General features: G+C 60.5%; 2 protein-coding genes across 2 annotated transcripts; both read left to right on the top strand.

Moving 5' to 3' along the window:
- Nucleotides 1-2,243: 2,243 nt before the first annotated feature.
- On the top strand, nucleotides 2,244-4,440 carry LOC135441616 (proline-rich protein 36-like; the record flags this gene model as incomplete). Its single annotated transcript, XM_064701174.1, has 1 exon — nucleotides 2,244-4,440. A coding segment is annotated over one exon (2,197 nt), but the record flags the coding sequence as incomplete, so codon positions are not given.
- A 511-nt stretch (nucleotides 4,441-4,951) lies between these two features.
- ERFL (ETS repressor factor like) lies at nucleotides 4,952-20,692 on the top strand. The gene is given in 7 exon segments (XM_064701173.1): nucleotides 4,952-5,027; nucleotides 16,066-16,142; nucleotides 17,632-17,724; nucleotides 17,881-18,031; nucleotides 18,819-18,996; nucleotides 19,390-19,519; nucleotides 20,247-20,692. Coding segments are annotated over 6 exon segments (1,062 nt in total). The 5' UTR covers nucleotides 4,952-5,027; nucleotides 16,066-16,078.
- The last annotated feature ends 220 nt before the right edge of the window (nucleotides 20,693-20,912 follow it).

Below are 20,912 nucleotides of genomic sequence, written 5' to 3'. Positions count from 1 at the left end.
GGGGAGAAGCCCCCCCCCCCAAATCTGCCCGAGACCCCCCCCGTGCCCCCCCCACCCCAAATCGGGACCCCCAGACCACTCTGGAACCCCCAGATCCCCCCATGGACCCCCAGATGCCCCCATGGACCCAGCCACAGATATGGAAACAGCGAGACGGGGAGAGCGGGGAGAGACCACCCCCCAGAAATCCCCCCCCGTGCCGCCCCCTCCCCAAATCGGCACCCCCCATGGACCCCCATGGACCCCCAGATTCCCCCAGGATCACCACACACACGAAACAGCGAGCCGGAGGGAGAGCGGGGAGGAGGAGACCACCCCCCAGAAATCCCCCCCGTGCAGCCCCCTCCCCAAATCGGCACCTCCCCACGGACCCCCATGGACCCCCAGATGCCCCCATGGACCACCACAGATACGGAAACAGCGAGACGGGGAGAGAGCGGGGAGAAGCCCACCCCCCAAAAAAAACCCCCCAACACTGCCCGAGCCCCCCCGTGCCTCCCCCACCCCAAAATCGGAGCCCCCCGCCCCAAATCGGCATTCCCAGATTCCCTATGGACCACCAAGGGCACCGATACGAAAACACCGAGACGGGGAGCGGGGAGAAGCCCACCCCCCCAAAATGCCCCCGTGCAGCCCCCACCCCAAATCGGCATTCCCAGATCCCCCTATGGACCACCAAGGGTACCCCCAGATTCCCCCATGGAACCCCACGGGGCTCCGGAGGAGAAGCCCACCCCCCCAAAAATTCCCCACAGACCCCCCCCGTGCCGCCCCCACCCCAAATAGGAGCCCCCCGCCCCAAATCGGCACCCTCAGATCCCCCTATGGACCCCCAAGGGCCCCCACGGGGACTCGAGCGAGGCTCCGGAGGAGAAGCCCACCCCCCCAAATCTGCCCGAGACCCCCCCGTGCCGCCCCCACCCCAAATAGGAGCCCCCCGGTACCCCCAGATTCCCCCATGGACCCCCAAGGGCACCCCCGGACCCCCCCGTGGATCCGAGACCCCCCCCATCATCCCCGAGCCCCCCCACAAAGCCACCCCAATTTCCTGCGGCCCCCAAAACCCCCCAAAAGCCCCAAATCCCCCCCACCCAAATTCCCCCCCAAAATGAAGGCGGAGAGGGGAGAGACATCCCCCCCCCCGCGCCCCAAAATAGAGCGGTCCCACTGCTGGGACCCCCCCCAAGAAATGGGGGGAGACCCCTCCCCAAAATGCAGTCGGGGGACATTTGGGGGACATTTTGGGGGGGTGACGCCTGTTTTGGGGACATTTTGAGAGACATTTTGGGGGACATTTTTGGGGAGGATCATGCGTATTTTGGGCACATTTTGGGGAATATTTTGGGGCACATTTTGGGGGGGGATCACGCCCCTGTCAGAGCATTTTTTGGGGGGGCATTCACGTGTATTTTGGGGACATTTTGGGGAACATTTTGGGGGACATTTTTGGGGGGATCACTCGTATTTTGGGGGATATTTTTTGGGGTGGTCACGTCTGTTTTGGGGACATTTTGGGGGACATTTTCTGGGAGGGTTACGAGTATTTTGGGGGCATTTTTGGGGGACATTTTTTGGGGGGCTCACTTGTATTTTGGGTGGCAATTTTGGGGACATTTTGGGGGTGGCTCACGCCTGTTTTGGGGACATCTTGGGGGTACATTTTTGGGGGGATCACTCGTATTTTGGGGGACATTTTTTGGGGGGGTCACGTCTGTTTTGGGCATACTTTGGGAGGGTTATTTTAGGGGGACTCAGGTGTATTTTGGGGGGACATTTTGAGGGATATTTTGGGGGTGGCTCACGCCTGTTTTGGGGACATTTGGGGGGACATTTTTGAGGGGGTCACGCCTGTTTTGGGGACATTTGGGGGGGCATTTTTGGGGGGGTCACGCCTGTTTTGGGGACATTTTGGGGGGATATTTTTTGGGGGGTCATGCCCCTCTCACCCCATTTTTCGGGGGACCCCCGCTCATTTTTGGGACGGGCCCCCCCCCACGCTCCGAGGTCACTTTGGGGGTGTCCCCCCGTGTGTCCCCCGCCCCCCCCCTTTGTCACGCGTGTCCCTCCCGTGTTGGGGGGGGGTCCCTGGGTTCCCCCTCCCACCGCCCCCCCCCGATCGAAGCCCATTTCGGGCCGCGCCGCCGCAGCTGGTTTCAAATTTGATCAGCGATGAACTTTATTTTCCGAGTTTGAGGAAAATTATATCCATCGATCCGCCGGCCCCGCTCGGCCGCTACTTAAAGCCCGGCCCCGGCGCCGGCCCGCGGCCCCGAGCCTTCGTCCCGCTCCTCTTCCTCCTCCTCCTCCTCCTCCTCCTCCTCCTCCTCCTCTTCCTCCTCTTCCCCGCTCCCTCGGCTCCGCTTCCCGCCTTCCTCCCCGTTCTCCTCTTCCTCCTCCGTCCCTTTTCCGCCTCATCTCCTTCTCCTCTTCCTCCTTTATCTCCTTCCTCTTCCTCCTCATCTCCTTCTCCTCTTCCTCCTTCACCTCCTTCCTCCTTTATCTCCTTCCTCTTCCTCCTCCTCTTCCTCCTCTCCTTCCTTCCCTCCTCTCGTCCTCCTCTTCCTCCTCTTCCTCCTCCATCCCTTCCTCCTCCTCATCCTCTTCTCCTCTTGCTCCTTTATCTCCTTCTTCCTCTTCCTCCTCTTCCTCCTCATCCTCTTCCCCCTCTTCCTCCTTTATCTCCTTCCTCTTCCTCCTCCTCTTCCTCCTCTTCCTCCGCACCTTCCTCCTCTCCTCCTCCTCCTCTTCCTCCCTCCTCCTCCTCCTCTGCCCCGTTCCTCTCTCCTCCCTCTCCCCTGCCCCGCTCCGCTCTTCCTCCTCCTCCTCCTCTTCCTCCTCTTCCTTCTCTCCCACCCCGGTCCCTCCGTTCCCGCATCCCGGCTCCCTCCGGCCCCTCCCGCCACCCTTCCCCGCATCCCGCACCTCTCCCGCATCCCGGTTTTCCCTCCCTTTATCCCATTTTTCCCTCCCTTATCCCGTTTTTCCCTCCCTTATCCCCCTGTTCCATCCCTGCTCCTTTCCCTTATCCCGGTTTTCCCTCCCCGCATCCCGATTTTCCATCCCCGCTCTTTTCCCGCATCCCGGTTCTCCATCCCGCACCTTTCCCTTATCCCGGTTCTCCGTCCCCGCCGTCCCGCTCGCTCCGGTCCCGCATTCCCGGTTCCGATCCCACCGACCCCAATCCCCCCAGTCCCACCGACCCCGCTCCGTCCGTCCCCGCATTCCCGCTCCTTCCCTTCCCGCTCCATCCCCGCCGGTCCCTCTCGGTCCGATCCCACCGATCCCGGTCCGTCCATCCCCGCATTCCCGGCGCTTCCCTCCCCTTCCCGATCCATCCTCGCCGATTCCGGTCCCTCCGTCCCGGCTCCTTCCCCGCATTCCCGGGCTCTCCATCCCCGCCGGTCCCACCGACCCCGCTCCTCCCCCGCTCGGCCGCTCGACCGCCCGCATCGTTCCGGCGCTTCCTTTCCCTTCCCGCTCCGATCCCACCGACCCCGGTCCATCCCCTCCGCAGCCCCGCTCTTCCTCCCGCTCCGTCCCGGCTCCCTCCGACCCCGCATTCCCGCTCCTTCCATCCCGGCTCCGTCCATCCCCGCATTCCTGCTCTTCCCTTCCCGATCCCGCCGATCCCGAACGCTCCGTCCCCGCTCCGTGCCAGCATTCCCGCTCCTTCCATCCCCGTTCCCTCCGATCTCCGCTTCTTCCCCCCCGCCATCCGCGCTCCGTCCCGGCTCCATCCCCGCTCCGTGCCCGCATTCCCGGTCCTTCCATCCCCGCTCCCTTCGCGCCGTCCCGGCTCCATCCCCACATTCCCGCTCCCTCCGTGCCCGCATTCCCGGTCCTTCCATCCCCGATCCCGGTCCCGGTCCCTCCATCCCTGTTCCCTCCGATCTCCGCTTCTTCCCCTCCCGCCGTCCCCGCTCCGTCCATTCCCGCATTCCCGGTTCTTCCGTCCCCGCTCCCTGCGCTCCGTCCCGGCTCTCTCCGATCCCGCATTCCCGCTCCTTCCATCTCCGCTCCGTCCATTCCCGCATTCCCGGCTCCCTTCCATCCCGGTTCCCCTCACACCGATCGCTCTTTCCCCGCTCCCACCGACCCCCGGTTCTCCTCACACACCGACCCCGCTCCCACCGACCCCGCTCCCTCCGATCCCCGGTTCTCCTCCCTCCATCCCCGCTCTCTCCCATCCCCGTTCCCCTCACACCGGCCCCCGGTTCTCCTGACACCGACCCCGATCCCCGGTTCTTCCCCTCCTTCCATCCCCGCTCGCTCCATCCCTCGCCCCCCGACCCTTCCCGCTCCTTCCCGTTCCCTCCATCCCCACTCCCTCCGATCCCGATCCCACCGACCCCAAATTTCTCCCTCTCCCCGCGACCCCCGACCCCCAATTCCGCTCTCTCCCCCAGACTCAATTCCTCTCTTCCTCTCCCCCATCCCCAATTCCCTCTCTCTCCCCCAGACCCCCAATTTCTCCCTCTCCCTCTCCTCCATCCCCCAGACTCCCAATCCCTCTCCCCCCCCAAATCCCCCCCTCTCCCCCAGACCCAATTTCTCCCTCTCCCCCTCCCCAATTCCCCCTTCTCTCCCCCATTCCCAAACCCCACTCCCCACTCTCCCCCAGACCCAATTCCTCCCCCTCTCCCCCCTCCCCAAATTTCCCCACCTTCCTCCGCCGATGCCTCGCGCCTTCTCCGAGCGGGGGCTTTAGGGGCGGCTCTGCGACCCCCGCCCCGCCCGGACCGCGACCCCCGACCCTCTCCGGAACCCCCGACCCTCAAGTGCGGGACCCCCGACCCTCTCTCCGGACCCCGACCCCCTCGGAGACCCCAGACCCTCTCTGGGACCGGACCTCTCTCGAACCCCCTTTCGGAGACCCAGACCGCTCTCTCCGGACCCCCGACCCTCTCGGAGACCCAAACCCTCTCTCGGAGACCCCCGACCCACTCGGAGACCCAGACCCTCTCTCGGAGACCCCCGACCCACCCGGAGACCCCAGACCCTCCGCGCCGATGCGGGGCCGCCCCGCGGTGAGTTCCCAACTTTTCCCGCTCCCCCCCCCCCGCGCCCCCTCCCCACGGCCCCGCGCGCCCCCCCCGCCCCCCCCGCGCCCCCCGAGCCCCCTCCCCGCCCGGCGCTGCCGGCCCCGATCGAAGTTTCTGGCAACAAAGGGAAATAGCGAATCGATCGCGGCGGAGATTAAGAGACAAGTGCGGGAATCCATCAGAGCCCGGGGACCCACAGGGACCCCCATGGAGACCCCCGGCCCCATAGAGAGACCCCATAGAGACCCCCGACCCAAAAGAGAGACCCCCGGGCCCCACAGAGACCCCCGGGATGCAGAGAGAGACCCCTGCCCCATAGAAACCACATAGAGATTGAGAGACAAGTGCGGGAATCCATCAGAGCTGGGAGACCCACAGGGACCCCCGGGCCCCACAGAGACCCCCACAGGGACCCCTGCCCTAGAGAGAGAGACCCCCGGGCCCCACAGAGACCCCTGCCCCATAGAGACCCCATAGAAACCCTATAGGATTGAGAGACAAGTGCGGGAATCCATCAGAGCGGGGACCCCACAGGGACCCCATGGAGACCCCATGGGGACCCCATAGAGACCCTCAGACTCCTGAGAGACCCCACAGAGACCCCCGGCCCTATAGAGAGACCCTATAGAGACCCCTGCCCTATAGAGACCCTGTAGGGATTGAGAGACAAGTGCGGGAATCCATCAGAGCGGGGACCCCACAGGGACCCCATGGAGACCCCCGGCCCCATAGAGAGACCCCCGGGCCCCACAGAGACCCCCGGGATGCAGAGAGAGACCCCTGCCCCATAGAAACCACATAGAGATTGAGAGACAAGTGCGGGAATCCATCAGAGCGGGGACCCCATAGGGACCCCATAGAGACCCCATGGAGACCCCAATGGGGCCTCTGACCCCACAGATCCCACAGAGACCCCCCGGTCCCACCTGTCCGGTCTGTCCCCCTGTCCCCCTGTCCCCTGTCCTGTCTCACCTGTCCCACCTGTCCGGAGGGGGCTGTGGTTTTGGGGGGAGGGGGTCTCGTGTGGTTTTTGGGGTGGGGGTGTCGGGGGCGTGTTTGGGTTTGCACAGGTGTGGGGTGGGGGGTGCGCAGACAGGTGTGGTCCGTGCACACCTGTGCACGTGTGTGCCCTGTGTTGGGGGTACACGTGTGTCCTGGGCACACGTGCATGTGTGCAATCTGTGCCCTGCGCACCTGTGCACGTGTGACCTGTGTTGGGGTACACGTGTGCCTTTGCGTGTGCACGTGCTCTCTGCACCCTCACGTGCGCCCTGCGCTGCTGCGCACGTGGCCTTGGCACACCTGTGTATGTGTGTGTGCTCTGTGTTGGGGTCTTGCACACCTGTGCATGTGTGTGTGCCCTGCACACCTGCACGTGTGATCTGTGTATGCTCACACGGCCTTGGCACACCTGGGCACGTGTGCTCTGTGTTGGGGTGCATGTGTGCCCTGCATGCCCTTGCACGTGGCACTGACACACCTGCGCACGTGTCCTGGGCACGCCTGCACTTGTGTGTGCCCTGTGCACTGCACGTGTGATCTGTGCATGTTCACGTGTCCTTGCACACCTGTGTACGTGTGATCTGTGCATGCTCACGTGTCCTTGCACACCTGTGTACGTGCCATCTGTGCTGGGGCGCACGTGTGTCCTTGGCACACCTGTGCACGTGTGATCTGTGCATGCTCACGTGTCCCTGGCACACCTGTGCACGTGTGCCCTGCATGTCCTTGCGTGTGGCACTGACACTCCTGCACGCGTGATCTCTGCCCTGCACACCTGCACGTGTCCTGGGCACACCTGGGCACACCTGGGCACCCCTGGGCACACCTGCACACCCCTGGGCATGCTGTCCTGAGCTTGGGATCTGTGTGGGGTCTGTATGGGGTCTGTATGGGGCTGATGTGGCATCGCTGTGGGGCTGGTGTGGGATCTATTCGGGGTCACTGTGGGGCCGGTGTCTGTTCGGTCCCATTCCTGTGTGGGGCCGGTGTGAGTTCAGTGTCATTCCTGCGTGGGATCTCTGTGGGGTCGCTGTGGGGTTGGTGTGGGGCCCGTGTGGGTCGGTGCCATTCCCATGTGGGTTTGGTCCCGTTCCTGTGTGGGGCCACTGTGGGATCTGTGTCATTCCCGTGTGAGTTCGGTGTGGGTTCGGTGCCGTTCCTGTGTGGGGTCGCTGTGGGGTTGGTGTGGGGCCCGTGTGGGTTCAGTGTGGGTCCCATTCCACTGTGGGGCTGGTGTGGGTTTGGTGCCATTCCCGTGTGGGATCCGTGTGGGATTTGTCTGGGATCTGTGTGGGGTCGGTGTGGGGCTGGTGTGGGGTCAGCGTCATTCCCATGTGGGGCCGGTGCCGTTCCCGAACCGAATCCGTGCGGGATCTGCGTCATTCCCGCGCCGTTCCTGTGCGGGATCGCTGTGGGGTCGCTGTGGGATCGCTGTGGGGTCGGTGTCATTCCCGTGTGAGGTCGGTGTGAGGTCGGTGTCGGTTCGGTCCCGTTCCTGTGTGGCTTTGGTGCCATTCCCGAGCCGAATCCGTGCGGGATCTGCTCATTCCCGCGCCGTTCCTGTGCGGGATCGCTGTGGGGTCGCTGTGGGGTCGCTGTGGGATCGCTGTGGGGTCGCTGTGGGGTCGGTGTCATTCCCGTGTGGGGCTGATCCCGTTCCTGTGTGGATTCGGTGTCGGTTCGGTCCCGTTTCTGTATGGGGTCGGTGCCGTTCCTGCGTGGGGCCGGTGCTGGTTCGGTGCCGTTCCCGTGCAGGTTCGGGGTCGGTTCGGTTCTGTTCTTGTACGGGGTCCGTGCCGTTTCTGTGTGGGGTTGGTGTCGGTTCGGCGCCATTCCCATGTGGGGTCAGTCCTGTTCCTGCAGGTTCGGTGTCGGTTCGGTCCCGTTCCTGCGTGTGGTCGGTGCTGTTTCTGTGTGGGTCCGGTGTGGGGTCGGTGTTGGTTCGGTCCCGTTTCTGTATGGGTTCACTGCCAGTTCGGTGCCGGTTCGGTGCCGGTTTGTGTCGGTTCGGTGCGTTGTGCGGTTCGGTGCCGGTTCGGCGCATTCGGGGGTTCGGTGCCGGTTCGGTGCCGTTCGGCGCCATTCCGGGGTTCGGTGCCGTCCGGTGCCGGTTCGGTGCCATTCCGGGGCTCGTGCGTTGTGCCGTCCGGTGGTTCGGTGCCATCCGGGGTTCGGTGCCGGTTCGGTGTCGGTTCGGTGCCGGTTCGGCGCCATTCCCGGGGGTTCGGTGCCGGTTCGGCGCCGTCCCGGCTCCGGCCCCGCTCCCGCCCCGCTCGGGGGGGTCGATGGAGCGGCCGCGAGTCGCGCCCTGTCACGATAATGAACAGGATCGCGATGGATCGATGCGGGCCGCGCGCTCCGCGGAACCCCCGAACCCCTCCGAACCCCCCCCCGGTACCGTAAATAACCCCCGGACCCACCGAACTCCCCCGAACCTTCCCCGAACCTCCCCGTACCGTAAACAGCCCCGGGCACTGCCGGAACCGTTCCGGTACCGTCAACAGCCTCCGGAGCACTCGCACTGCCGAACGCCCACACGGTACCCGGAACCGCCCCGAACTCCCCCGAACCCCCCCGAACCACCGACCCCCCAAACCCTCCTCGGTACCACCGGAACCCCCCCAAAACCCTCCTGGTACCATCAACCGCCCCCCGGTACCGCCGGAACCGCCCCGAACCCCCCAAACCCCCTCCCGGTACCGCCGGTACCCCCGGTAGGGTTCAGACCCCCCGAACCCATCCCGAACGCCCCCGGAAGCCCCCGAACCCATCCCGAACCCCCCGGTTTTTCCCCAGTTTCGGGAAATTTTTTTCCCCAATTTTTCCCCTTTTTTCCCCAATTTTTTTCCCATTTTTTCCCCCAGTTTCGGGGGCGCCTCCCCATTTTCCCCCTCCCCAGTTTCGGGGGTCTCCCCTCTCTGTCGCCCCCCTGTTTGTCCCTCTAATTTTCCCATTTTCTCCCCCTTTTCTTGCCCCCTTTTTCCCTAATTTCGGGTAAATTTTTTCCCCCAGCCTTTTCCCCGATTTTCCCCAATTTTTCCCCATTTTTTTTCCCCAGTTCCGGGGGTCTCCCCTCTCTATCCCCCCTTTTTATCCCCCTAATTTGGGGGGGGGACCCCCTTCCGTTTCCCCCCACCTCCTTTATCCCCCCAATTTTCCCCTTTTTCTCCCCCTTTTTCCCCCAATTTCGGGTCATTTTTTCCCCAGTTTTCCCCCCAATTTTTCCCCAATATTTTTCCCCAATTTCCCCCAATTTTTCCCCAATTCCGGGGGTCTCCCCTCCGTGTCCCCCCGTCCCTGGGGGTCCCCTCGCTGTCCCCCCTCCCCGGAACCGCCCGAGCCTCAAATCAAAAGCGGCGTCAGCCCCAAAGTGGCTCCAAATGAAGAAAAATGGGGAGAAAAACGGAAAAAAACGGGAAAAAAAAGAGGAAAAAAATGGGAAAAAAGAGGAGAAAAATGGAGAAAAATGGAGCCGGGGCCTGAACGTGGCAGCTCCGGGACCCCCGGGACCCCCGGAATTGGGGAATTTGGGGAGGGGGCTTTGGGGGAATTTGGGGAGATTTGTGGGGTCGTTTTGGGGGATTTTGGAGCCATTTTTTGGGCAGAATTTTGGGGAGATTTTTGGGCCCATTTTGGGGAAGTTTTGCGGCCTTTTTTTAGGACATTTTGGGGTGGTTATGGGGAGATTTTTGGGGCCATTTTGAGGCAGTTTTGGGGTCTTTTTACGGGGTAATTTTGGGGCCATTTTGGGGCTATTTTGGGATATTTTGGGGCCGTTATGGGGAGATTTTTGGGGCCATATTAGGGAGATTTTGGGGCCGTTTTGGGGCCCCTGTGGGGCATTTTTGGGGTAATTTTTTGGGGCCGTTTTGGGGTCATTCTGTGTCTGTTTTGGGGTGATTTTGGGGCCATTGTGAGGCAGCTTTGGGGCCGTTATGGGGACATTTTTGGGGCCATTTTGGGGTTGTTTTGGGGCCCCAGTGGGGCAGCTTTGGGGTCGGTTTTTTGGGGCATTTTGGGGAGATTTCTGGGATCGTTTTGGGGCCCTTTTGACTCAGTTTTGGGGCCATTTTGGGGCTGTATTTGGACCAGTTTGGAGCTGTTTTTCTGGGACATTTCGGGGACATTTCAGGGCTGTATTTTGGGACATTTTGGGGCCGTTTTGGGGTCGATTTTTGGGACATTTTGTGGAGATTTTTGGGGCCGTATTGGGAACATTTTGAGGCAATTTTGGGGCCATTATGGGGAGATTTTGTGGACATTTTGGGGCAATTTTGGAGCCATTTTGGGGCAGTTATGGGGCCATTGTGTGGCCATTTTGGGGCTGTTTTGGTGACATTTTGGGGCCTTTTTGGGGTGATTTTTGGGGCCATGTTTTGGCTGTTTTGGGAATTTTGGGCGTATTTGGCGATTTTTTGGGATATATGGGTCGTTTTTTGGGGCCATTTTGGCTCAATTTTTGGGCAATTTTGGGGTCGTTTTGTGGTCGTATTTTTTGGGATATATCAGGGCCATTTTGGAGCCGGTTTGGGGCCATTTGGGGCCATTTTGGGGCTGTTATGGGGAGAGTTTTGGGGACGTTATGAGGAGATTTTTGGCAGATTTGGGGCCATTTTTGGGATGTCGTTTTGGGCATGTGTTTTTTTGTGGTTATTTTGACGCAATTTTGGGGATATTTTGGGGTCGTTTTGGGGAGATTTTGTGGACATTTTGGGGCATTTTTGGGTGTTTGGGCTGATTGGATATTGTGGTGTTTGGGCCATTATGGGATTTTTGGGGCCGTCACGAGGAGATTTTTGGGGCAGTTTTGGGGCAATTTTGAGGCCGTTTTGGGGAGATTTTTGGGGTAGTTTCGGGGCCGTTTTGGGGTCAGTTTGGAGCCGGTTTTTGGGGCCATTTTTGGGAGATTTTGGGGCCATTTGGGGCCATTTTGGGGCCGTTCTGCGACCCCCAGTGGGGTTTATTTTGGGGAGGGGTCTCTGTGGGGGTCTCACACCCCCCCCCTCCCACCGAGCCCGGGGGGTCGCCCCTCCCCCTTCCGCACGCCCCCTCCCCCCAAATTCCGCATTAATCACTCACTAATGGCTCATTAGCGCGGCCCCGCCCCCTGCCCGCCCCCGGACCCCCCCCCAAATCCCCCCCGAGCCCCCCGGGACCCCCGAACCCCTCCCCAAATCCCCCCGGGCCCCTCGGATCGCAAACAGCCCCGAACCCCCCCGAATCCGCCCCAAAACCGGAGCCGCCCGCGGGCGCCGCTTTGAAGTGGCGGCCCCGGGACCCCCGGGACCCCTCCCCACATCCCGGGCCCCCCTCCCGAATCCCCCCTCCCCAAATCCCCCTCCCGCATCCGCCGCGGCCGCCTCGGGAGCGGAGCTGCGGCTGCGAGAGAGACCCCAGACCCAAAATGGGGAAAGGAGGGACCCCAGACCCAATAGAGAGACCCCAGATCCCACAGAGGGACCCCAGACCCAAAAGAGGGAAGGGAGGGACCCCAGACCCCAACAGAGAGACCCCAGACCCAATAGAGAGACCTCAGACCCGATAGAGAGACCCCAGACCCCACGGAGGGACCCCAGACCCTAAAGAGGGAAGGGAGGGACCCCAGACCCCACAGAGAGACCCCAGACCCAATAGAAAGCCCCCAGACCCAATGGAGAGACCTCAGATCCGATAGAGACCCCAGACCCACGATCGCCCCCCGCCCCACCGGGCGCCGCCCGCCCGCGCTGTTTGCGCTGCTAACGAGCATCCATTAATTATCAATTAATTATTATTAATTACTCCCCGCCGCCGCCGCCGCCGCCGCCGCTCATTGACGGGAGGGGAGGGGGCGTCTGGGGGGGGGGCGATGGGGGCGTCTGGGTGGGCTCTATGGGGCTGGGGGGCTCTACATCCCACAGACCCCCAAACCCGCCCCACAGACCCCCAAACCTGCCCCATAGACCCCAAATCCGCCCCACGGACCCCAAATCCGCCCCACGGACCCCAGAACCTCCCCAGATCCCCCCAAACTCCCCCAAACCCCCCCAAAACCGCCCCAAATCACCCCCAATCCCCCCAAAACGCCCCCAAACGCCCTCCCAACACCCCAAAATGGCCCCAAATCCCACCAGACCCTCCCCGAGACCCCCAAACCCCCCCAAGCTCCCCAAATCCCTGCCAACTCGCCCCAAAATCCCCCAAATCTCCCCCAAAACCCCCCCCAACCCCCCCAAATCCCCCCCACCCAAAGCCCCCTCCCTGCCCCCCCCGCGTTCCCACGGCCCCTCCCCCCGCCGGCCGCCCCTCATGAATTATTCATGAGCCCCAATTAGCGCGGCCCGCGCGCTGCTCCATGACCCGCGGCGATGGCGGCGGGCGCCGGAGACCCCCCCCCAAACAGAGACCCCCCCCCAGGACCCCCCCAAACACCCAGAGACCCCCAGAGCCCCCCCCAGAGCCCCCGGCCCCGATCGATCCCCGGATCAATGGGGGGCTTTGATCCGAACATGGGGGGGGCGCGGGGGGGGTTTGGGGAGGGTCTGGGGGGGCTCGAGGGGATCTGGGGGGGTTTTGAGGGCGTTTGGTGGTCTTGGGGAGGGTCTGGGGGGGGCTTGGGGGGCCTTGAAGGGGCTTGAGGGGGCTTGGGGGTCTGGGGGAGCTCAGGAGGGGTTTGGGGAGGTCTGGGGGCTTGAGGAGGGTCTGGGGGTCTTAGGGAGGGTCTGGGGGGGCTTGGGGAGCTCGAGGACGGTGTGGGGGTCTTGGGGAGGGTCTGGGGGGACTCAGGAAGGGTTGGGGGGGCCTTGAGAAGGGTCGGGGGGCTCGGGGAGGATTTGGGGGCTTTGGGGAGGGTCTGGGGGACCCCGTGTACGATTCGCGGCAGATTTGGGGTCTGCAGGGGGAGACTGGGGGGTCTGTGGGGGGGGTTTGGGGCCTCTAAAGGGGATTTGGGGTGTGGGGGGGGGTTTGGGGGTGTTGGGGGGGGGGTCTGTGTGTGTAATGGGGAGGCGTTACAGGGGGCCGTGTCTGCGTGTGGGGATTTCTGTGCATATGGGGGATTTGTGTGTCTATAGGATTTGTGTGTTTATAGGGGATTTCTGTGTTTATAGGGGATTTCTGTGTTATAGATCTGCGTTGTTAAGGCTCTTGCTGTATGGACTGTGTCATATAGAGATTTCTGTGTCCTATGGGATTTTGTGTGTTGTAGGATCTGTTGTGTTTAATGCTGTGTGCCTGTATGGGATCTGTGTCCATATAGGAGATTTCTGTGTCTGTAGGGGATTTCTGTGTCTATAGGGGATTTCTGTGTGTTTGTAGGATCTGTGTGTGTTTAATGGCTGTGTCCATACAGGGGACCTGTGGGATCCGTGTGTGTTTATAGGATCTGTGCGTGTTTAAGGCTGTGTCCATACAGGGCTGTGGTCGTGGTTTATAGGATCTGTTGTGTTTAGGTGGACATACAGGCACGTTAAGGGGCTCTGTGTCTACATAGGATCTCTGTGTGTTTCTATAGGGGATTTGTGTGTGTGTGTACAGGATTTCTGTGTGTGTTTAAGGGCTCTGTGCACGTTTACAGGCTGTGCCCTTCTAGGGGATCTGTGTTTATAGGGGATCTCTGTGTGTTTATGGGCTCTGTGTGTGTTTAAGGCTGTGCCCATACAGGGGATCTGTGGAGTCCGTGTGGGTCTATAGGGTCTGTGTGTGTTTGTGGGCTCTGTGTGTGTTTAAGGGATCCGTGTGTGTTTATAGTGTGTGTGTTTAAGGGCTCTGTGTGTGGGATCTGTGTGTGTTTAAGGCTGTGCCCATATAGGGGATCTGTGTGTGTTTATGGGCTCTGTGTGTGTCCGTAGGGGATCAGTGTGTGTTTACTGGGGGTCTGTGTCTATAGGGGATATCCGTGTGCCCATATAGGGGATATCCGTGTGCCCATATAGGGGATTTCTGTGCCCATATAGGGGATTTCTGTGTGTGTTTAAGGGCTCTGTGCCCATATAGGGGATCCTGTCTATAGGGGATCTGTGTCTATATAGGATCGGTGTGTGTCTGTAGGGGATCGGTGTGTGTTTAAGGGGTCTGTGTGTGTTTAAGGCTGTGTCCATATAGAGGATCTGTGTGTGTTTATGGGATCTGTGTGTGTTTAAGGAATCTGTGTATGTTTAAGGGCTCTGTGCCCATATAGGGGATCCTGTTTATAGGGCATTTCTGTGTCTATAGGGGATTCTGTGTGTTTATAGGGTCTGTGCGTGTCTAAGGGCTCTGTGCCTGTATGGGATCTGTGTCCACATAGGGGATCTGTGTCTATACAGGATCCGTGTGTGTCTATGGGGGATCGGTGTGTGTTTAAGGGGTCTGTGTGTTTACAGGCTGTGTCCATACAGGGGATCTGTGTTTGTAGGGGATCTCTGTGTGTGTTTATTGGGCATTTCTGTGTCTGTACAGGATTTCTGTGTGTGTTTAAGGGCTGTGTGTCCATAGGGGATCTGTGTCTATACAGGATCTGTGTGTGTCTGTAGGGGATCGGTGTGTGTGTACAGGATTTCTGTGTGTATTTAAGGGCTGTGTGTCTATGGGGGATCTGTGTCTATACAGGATCCGTGTGTGTTTATGGGGTCTGTGCGTGTTTAAGGACTCTCTGTGTGTTTGACAGCCATCCGTCCCCCTATAAGGGTGTCTGTGCCCCTATAGAGAGACCCCAGACCCTAAAGAGGGGCTGGGGAGACCCTAAAGGGGGTTCCCGTGCCCCCATTGCCCCTATAAGGGGCTCCTATGTGCCTACAGGGCCGTTCCTGCCCCATTGCCCCTATAGGGGGGTCCATGCCCCTGTAAGGGTTTCTGTGCCCCTATAGGGGGTTCCTGTGCCCCTGTTGCCCCTATAGGGGGGTCTGAACCCCTGTGGGGGGATTCCCGAGCCCCTATAAGGGGCTCCTATGTCCCTAAAGGGGGTTCCTGCCCCGTTGCCCCTATAGGGGGGTCCATGCCCCTACAGGGGTTCCCGTACCCCTATATGGGGGTCCGAGCCCCCGTAAAGGGGTCCCCGTTCCCCCACATCCCCCCGGGAGGGTTCCCGTGCCCCTATTGCCCCCATAGAGTGGTCCATGCCCCTACTGCCCCTATGGGGCTGTTCCTGCCCCTATAGCCCCCACAAGGGGGGTTCCGGTACCCCCATAGCCCCTCTAAGGGGGTCCGAGCCCCTGTAAAGGGGTCCCCGAGCCCCCCACATCCCCCCCCCGGGGGGGGTTCCGGTGCCCCGCGGTGCCCCCGGCCCCAATTCCCAGCGCGGGTCGTTAACGATGAGAGAAAAAAGGCGAAAATCCCGAAATCCCAAAATAACGAAATAACGAGAGAAGGAGAAACGGAGCCGCAGCCGGGGGGCACCGGGGGGGAGGGGAAAAAGGGGGGGAGGGGGCGTGGGGGGGAGGGGAGCGCGGCCCCGAGACCCCCCCGCGATCCCAGATCGGCTCCGGTGTGCGGAAATGCAAAAAATCCCACAAAATAACCCCAAAATCCACCCCAAAATGCCCTAAATGAGACTCTGTGTGCAGAAACGCCAATAAATCCCATAAAATAACCCAAAAATTCACTCCAAAATCTTCTAAATGAGACTCTGTTGCACAAACCACCCTGAATCCCACAAATCTCCCCAAAATCCACCCCAAAATCACCCCAAAACCCCCAACCCCCCCCTGTGATCTCAAATTGGCTCCTGTGTGAGGAAATGCCAAAAAATCCCATAAAAAAACCCAAAAATTCACCCCCAAATGCCCTAAATGACACTCTGTGTGCAGAAATACCCTAAAATCCCCGAAAATAACCAAAACCAGCCCAAAAATACACCCCAAAATCCCCTCATCCTCCTAAACCAGACCCTGTGTTCATAAACCCCCCAAAACCCCTCAAAATCACTCCAAAATCCCCTGAATGAGACCCTGTGTCCATAAAGTCCCCCCAAAATCCCCAAACCCACCTGGAATTCCCCAAAATCCCCTAAATTCCCTCAATTCACCCCAAACTCACCTGAAATCCCCCAAATTTCCCCCCCCAGGTGTGACCCCGCCATGGACTGCACCTGTGTGTCCGACCTGCTGCTCACGGCGCCGCTGCCAGCGCTCTGGACACCAGGTACGGGCACACCTGGGCACACCTGGGCATGGGAGCACACCTGAGATACACCTGGGGGACCTCAGCAGGGTCACAGACACACCTGGGCACACCTGGGCATAGGGACACACCTGAGATACACCTCAGATACACCTGGGCACACCTGCATGTCCGACCTGCTGCTCACGGCACCGCTGCCCGCGCTCTGGACACCAGGTACAGGCACACCTGGGCACACCTGGGCATGGGAGCACACCTGAGATACACCTGGGGAATCTCAGCAGGGTCACAGACACACCTGGGCACACCTGGGCATAGGGACACACCTGAGATACACCTCAGATACACCTGGGCACACCTGCATGTCCGACCTGCTCTCACGGTGCCGCTGCCTGCGCTCTGGACACCAGGTACGGGCACACCTGGGCACACCTGGGCACCTGGGGGCACACCTGAGATACACCTGGGGGACCTCAGCAGGGTCACAGACACACCTGGGCACACCTGGGCATAGGGACACACCTGAGATACACCTCAGATACACCTGGGCACACCTGCGTGTCCGACCTGCTCTCACGGCGCCGCTGCCTGCGCTCTGGACACCAGGTACGGGCACACCTGGGCACACCTGGGCATGGGAGCACACCTGAGATACACCTGGGGGATCTCAGCAGGGTCACAGACACACCTGGGCACACCTGGGCATAGGGACACACCTGAGATACACCTCAGATACACCTGGGCACACCTGCGTGTCCGACCTGTTCTCACGGTGCCGCTGCCTGCGCTCTGGACACCAGGTATGGGGATAAGGGCACACCTGGGGACACCTGAGACACACCTGGGCATGGGGGCACACCTGAGATACACCTGGGGGATCTCGGCAGGGTCACAGACACACCTGGGCACACATGGGCACCTGCTGCCCGCGCTCTGGACACCAGGTATGGGCACACCTGGGCACACCTGGGCACCGAGCGATGTCACGACGACAATTACCACACTGATAACTACAACATCACACCGATGACGTCACCAATGACATCATCATTCTCTTATCAGGATTTGCATTCCCAGAATGGGCGCACAAGGCCGAGTCCAGCCCCGGCTCGCGGCAGATCCAGCTGTGGCACCGAGCGATGTCACACTGACAATGATAACACACTGATATATCGCACTGACAATGCTGATATCGCACTGATATCGCACTGATATCACACTGATATCACACTGCTATAGCACTGCTATCGCACTGATATCACACTGATAACGCACTGATATCGCACTGATATCACACTGATATCACACTGATAACGCACTGATATCGCACTGATATATCACACTGACAATGCTGATATCGCACTGATATCGCAGTGATATCGCACTGCTATTGCACTGATATCGCACTGCTATCACACTGATATCACACTGATATCGCACTGATATCGCACTGATATCCCACTGATATCGCACTGATACCTCACTGATGCCACCATCGCTCTGTTATCAGGGTTCGCGTTCCCAGAGTGGGCGTACAAGGCCGAGTCCAGCCCCGGCTCGCGGCAGATCCAGCTGTGGCACCGAGCGATGTCACACTGACAATGTCCCAGCAATAACATCACTGCTATCACTCTGATATCACTCTGATACCTCAGTGATGCCACCATCGCTCTGTTATCAGGGTTCGCGTTCCCAGAGTGGGCGTACAAGGCCGAGTCCAGCCCGGCCGCGGCAGATCAGCTGTGGCATTCATCTGGAGCGCTGCGGCAGGAGCAGTACCGCGAGGTCATCGCCTGGCAGGGCGACTACGGCGAGTTCGTCATCAAGGACCCCGACGAGGTGGCGCGGCTCTGGGGGGTGCGCAAGTGCAAGCCCCACATGAACTACGACAAGCTCAGCCGCGCCCTCAGGTAAAATCTCATTTTTTAATGTTTTTTCCCTTTTCTCCCAGCGAAATTTGGAGCTTTCTCCAGTGAAATTTGCATTTTTGGGGTTTTTTTTCCCATAGAAATTTGGATTTTCCCCCTTTTTTTTCCTTTTTTCCCCAGTGAAATTTGAATTTTTGGGGTTTTTTTCCCATGGAAATTTGGATTTTTCCCACAGAAATTTGTTTTTTCCCCCTTTTTTTGCCCATGGACATTTGTGGATTTTTCCCTTTATTTTTTTTTCCTTGGAAATCTGATGTTTTCCCCCTTTTCTTCCTCCCTTGGAAATTTGGGTTTTTCATGGGCTTTTCTCTTTTTTTTTTCCCTTGGAAATTGTGGGTTTTTTTCCTCTTTTTCACATGGAAATTGGATTTTTTTTTTCCTTTTTTTCTCCTTGGAAATTTGGGTGTTTTCCTTCCCCCCCCCCCCTTTGAAAATTTGGGGTTTTTCACGTTTTTATTTTTTCCTTGAAAATTTGTTTGTTTCCCCTTTCCCCCCCCTGGGAAATTTGGCATTTTTTCCCTCGGAAATTTAGATTTTTCCCATGAAAATTTGATTTTTTTACCCTTTTTCCCCTTGGAAATGTGGGGGGGGTTTCCCTTGAAAATTTAGATTTTTTTACCAATTGAAATTTGATTTTTTTTTTTCCCTTTCTTCGCTAAGAAATTTGTTTTTTAAGAAATTCCTTTACACTGCACAGGTACCACACGATCTAGTCCCCCCGCCCAGCTAATTACCCGAGCTAATGAATGAATGAATTAATTAATTGCAGGTACTACTACAACAAGCGGATCCTGCACAAGACCAAGGGCAAGCGCTTCACGTACAAGTTCAATTTCAGCAAGGTGGTCCTGGTCAATTACCCGCTGCTGGAATTGGGGCGGGGGGCGCCGCTGCTGCTCGGCCCCGCCCCCTGCCCCGCCCCGGACTGCGGGCCCGCCCCCGCCGAGGTGAGGGGGCGGAATTTGGGGAGGGGGGAGCGGGGGGAGGGGGCTAGGGGTTGGGAGGGGGGGGGCTAGTCGGGGGGGGGGAAAATGGATTGGGGGGGGCTTCGTGGGTGGGGGTGAGGGGGTTAAATTGAGATCAAGGGAATTTGGGGAGGTCGGGAGGCTTACAGTGGGGAGGGTGACGGGATTGGGATGGAGGGGAGAGGGACTACAAGAGATTGATGAGATAGGGAATGGGAAGGGTCTTTCGGGGAGGGGGATCTCAGTGACACACGGGGGGAATTTGGGGAGGGGGCTGCGAGGGGAGGGGGTACTTCAGTGCGATATGGGGGGAATTTGGGGAGGGGTCTCCACTCCCAGGTCCCTCCCCAATTTCCCCCCTCGCCCCTCCCCCAGGCGCTGCAGTCGCTGTTCTGCGCCCCCCGCCCCGACCCCCCCGCGCGCCCCCCCCTCTTCGAGGGACCCCCCGAGACCCCCGAGACCCCCGAGAAGGGGCTGGGGGCGGCGCCGCCCTTCCTGGGCAACGGTGAGGAAATGGGGAGGGGGCGACCCCCGAAATGGGGAGGGGGCAAAGGGAGGGGATCTCCAAATTTGGGGGTGGGCAGCAGGAAGGGATTCCCAAATTGGGGGTGAACACTGGGATGAGGACCCCCAAACGACACCCAAAAATGGGACCCCCGAAATGGGGAGGGGGCAAAGGGGAATGGGACCCCAAAACGGGACCCCAGAAATGGGGAGAGGGCAAAGGGAGAGGGATCCCCAAAATGGGACCCCCGAATTGGGGAGGGGGCGACCCCTGAATTGGGGAGGGACCAAAGAGGAGGGACGCCGGAACGGGACCCCCGAAATGGGGAGGGGGAAAAGGGGAGGCACCCACAAATGGGATCCGCAAATTGGGGAGGGGGCAGCGCGAACGGGACCCCAAAACCGGACCCCCAAAATGGGGAGGGGGCAGCGCGAATGGGACCCTCGAATTGGGACCGGGACCCCCCAAATGGGACACCCAAATTGGGGAGGGGGACACAGGGAGGGGATCCCTGAAATGGGGAGGGGGCAGCGGGAATGGGATCCTGAAACCGCCGAAACGAGACCCCAAAATAGGGACCCCCAAAGGGGGGAACGGGACCCCAAACCCAGAACGCCCAAAGTGGGCAGGGACCCCCGGGTGGGGCCGGGACCCCGAAACCGAGGCCCCATTCGGGACCCCTCCCCCGTGACGCCCCGCCCCTCTCTCTCTGGCCCCTCCCCCTCAGGGCTCTCGTGCTTCTCGAAGCTTCCGGCGCTGTTCGGGGCGGGGGGCGGGGCCGGCTTCGGGCGCCCCGCCCCCCTGCCCGAGTTCCCCTGGGGGGGGTGGGGGTCGTACCTGGGGGGGGGCGGGGCGGCCCTGGCGCTGCCCCCGCCCCCTCCCCACGGCCACGCCCACCCCGCCAAGCTGGCCCCGCCCCCTCCCGCGGGGGCGGGGCTCTACCCCTCCCCTCCCTTCTTCCTGCCGGCCCCGCCCCCGCCCCCCGCGGCCGCCCCGCCCCCCCCCGCGCCCCTCCCCCCGGGGGTGGGGGAGGGGTCGGACTCGGAGCTGGAGGTGACGGATGGGGGCGGGGCCAGCTCGGGGGGGGAGGAGACCCCGCCCCAAAGCCCCACCCTCATCACCCCCGGCAGGGGCCACGCGCCCCGCGGGAAAGGCCACGCCCACCGCACCTGAGAGAGGCCACGCCCCCTAAATTGGGGAGGGGTCCCAACCCCCGAAATTTGGGAGGGGTCCCAAACCCAAATCCCGCCCCTAAATTGGGGAGTGGTCCCAGGCTCCACCCCTGAAATTGGGGAGGAGTCTCACAGCTCCTAAAATGGGGAGGGGTCTCAAACCCCGACCCTCTAAATTGGGGAGGGGTCCCAAACCCAAACCCTCCCCCTAAATTGGGGGA

Source organism: Zonotrichia leucophrys, unplaced genomic scaffold (genome assembly GCF_028769735.1).
Source record: "Zonotrichia leucophrys gambelii isolate GWCS_2022_RI unplaced genomic scaffold, RI_Zleu_2.0 Scaffold_374_50397, whole genome shotgun sequence".
Lineage (NCBI taxonomy): Eukaryota > Metazoa > Chordata > Aves > Passeriformes > Passerellidae > Zonotrichia > Zonotrichia leucophrys.
Note: the sequence above shows the minus strand (reverse complement) of the source record. Positions and strands in the feature narration are given on the sequence as shown.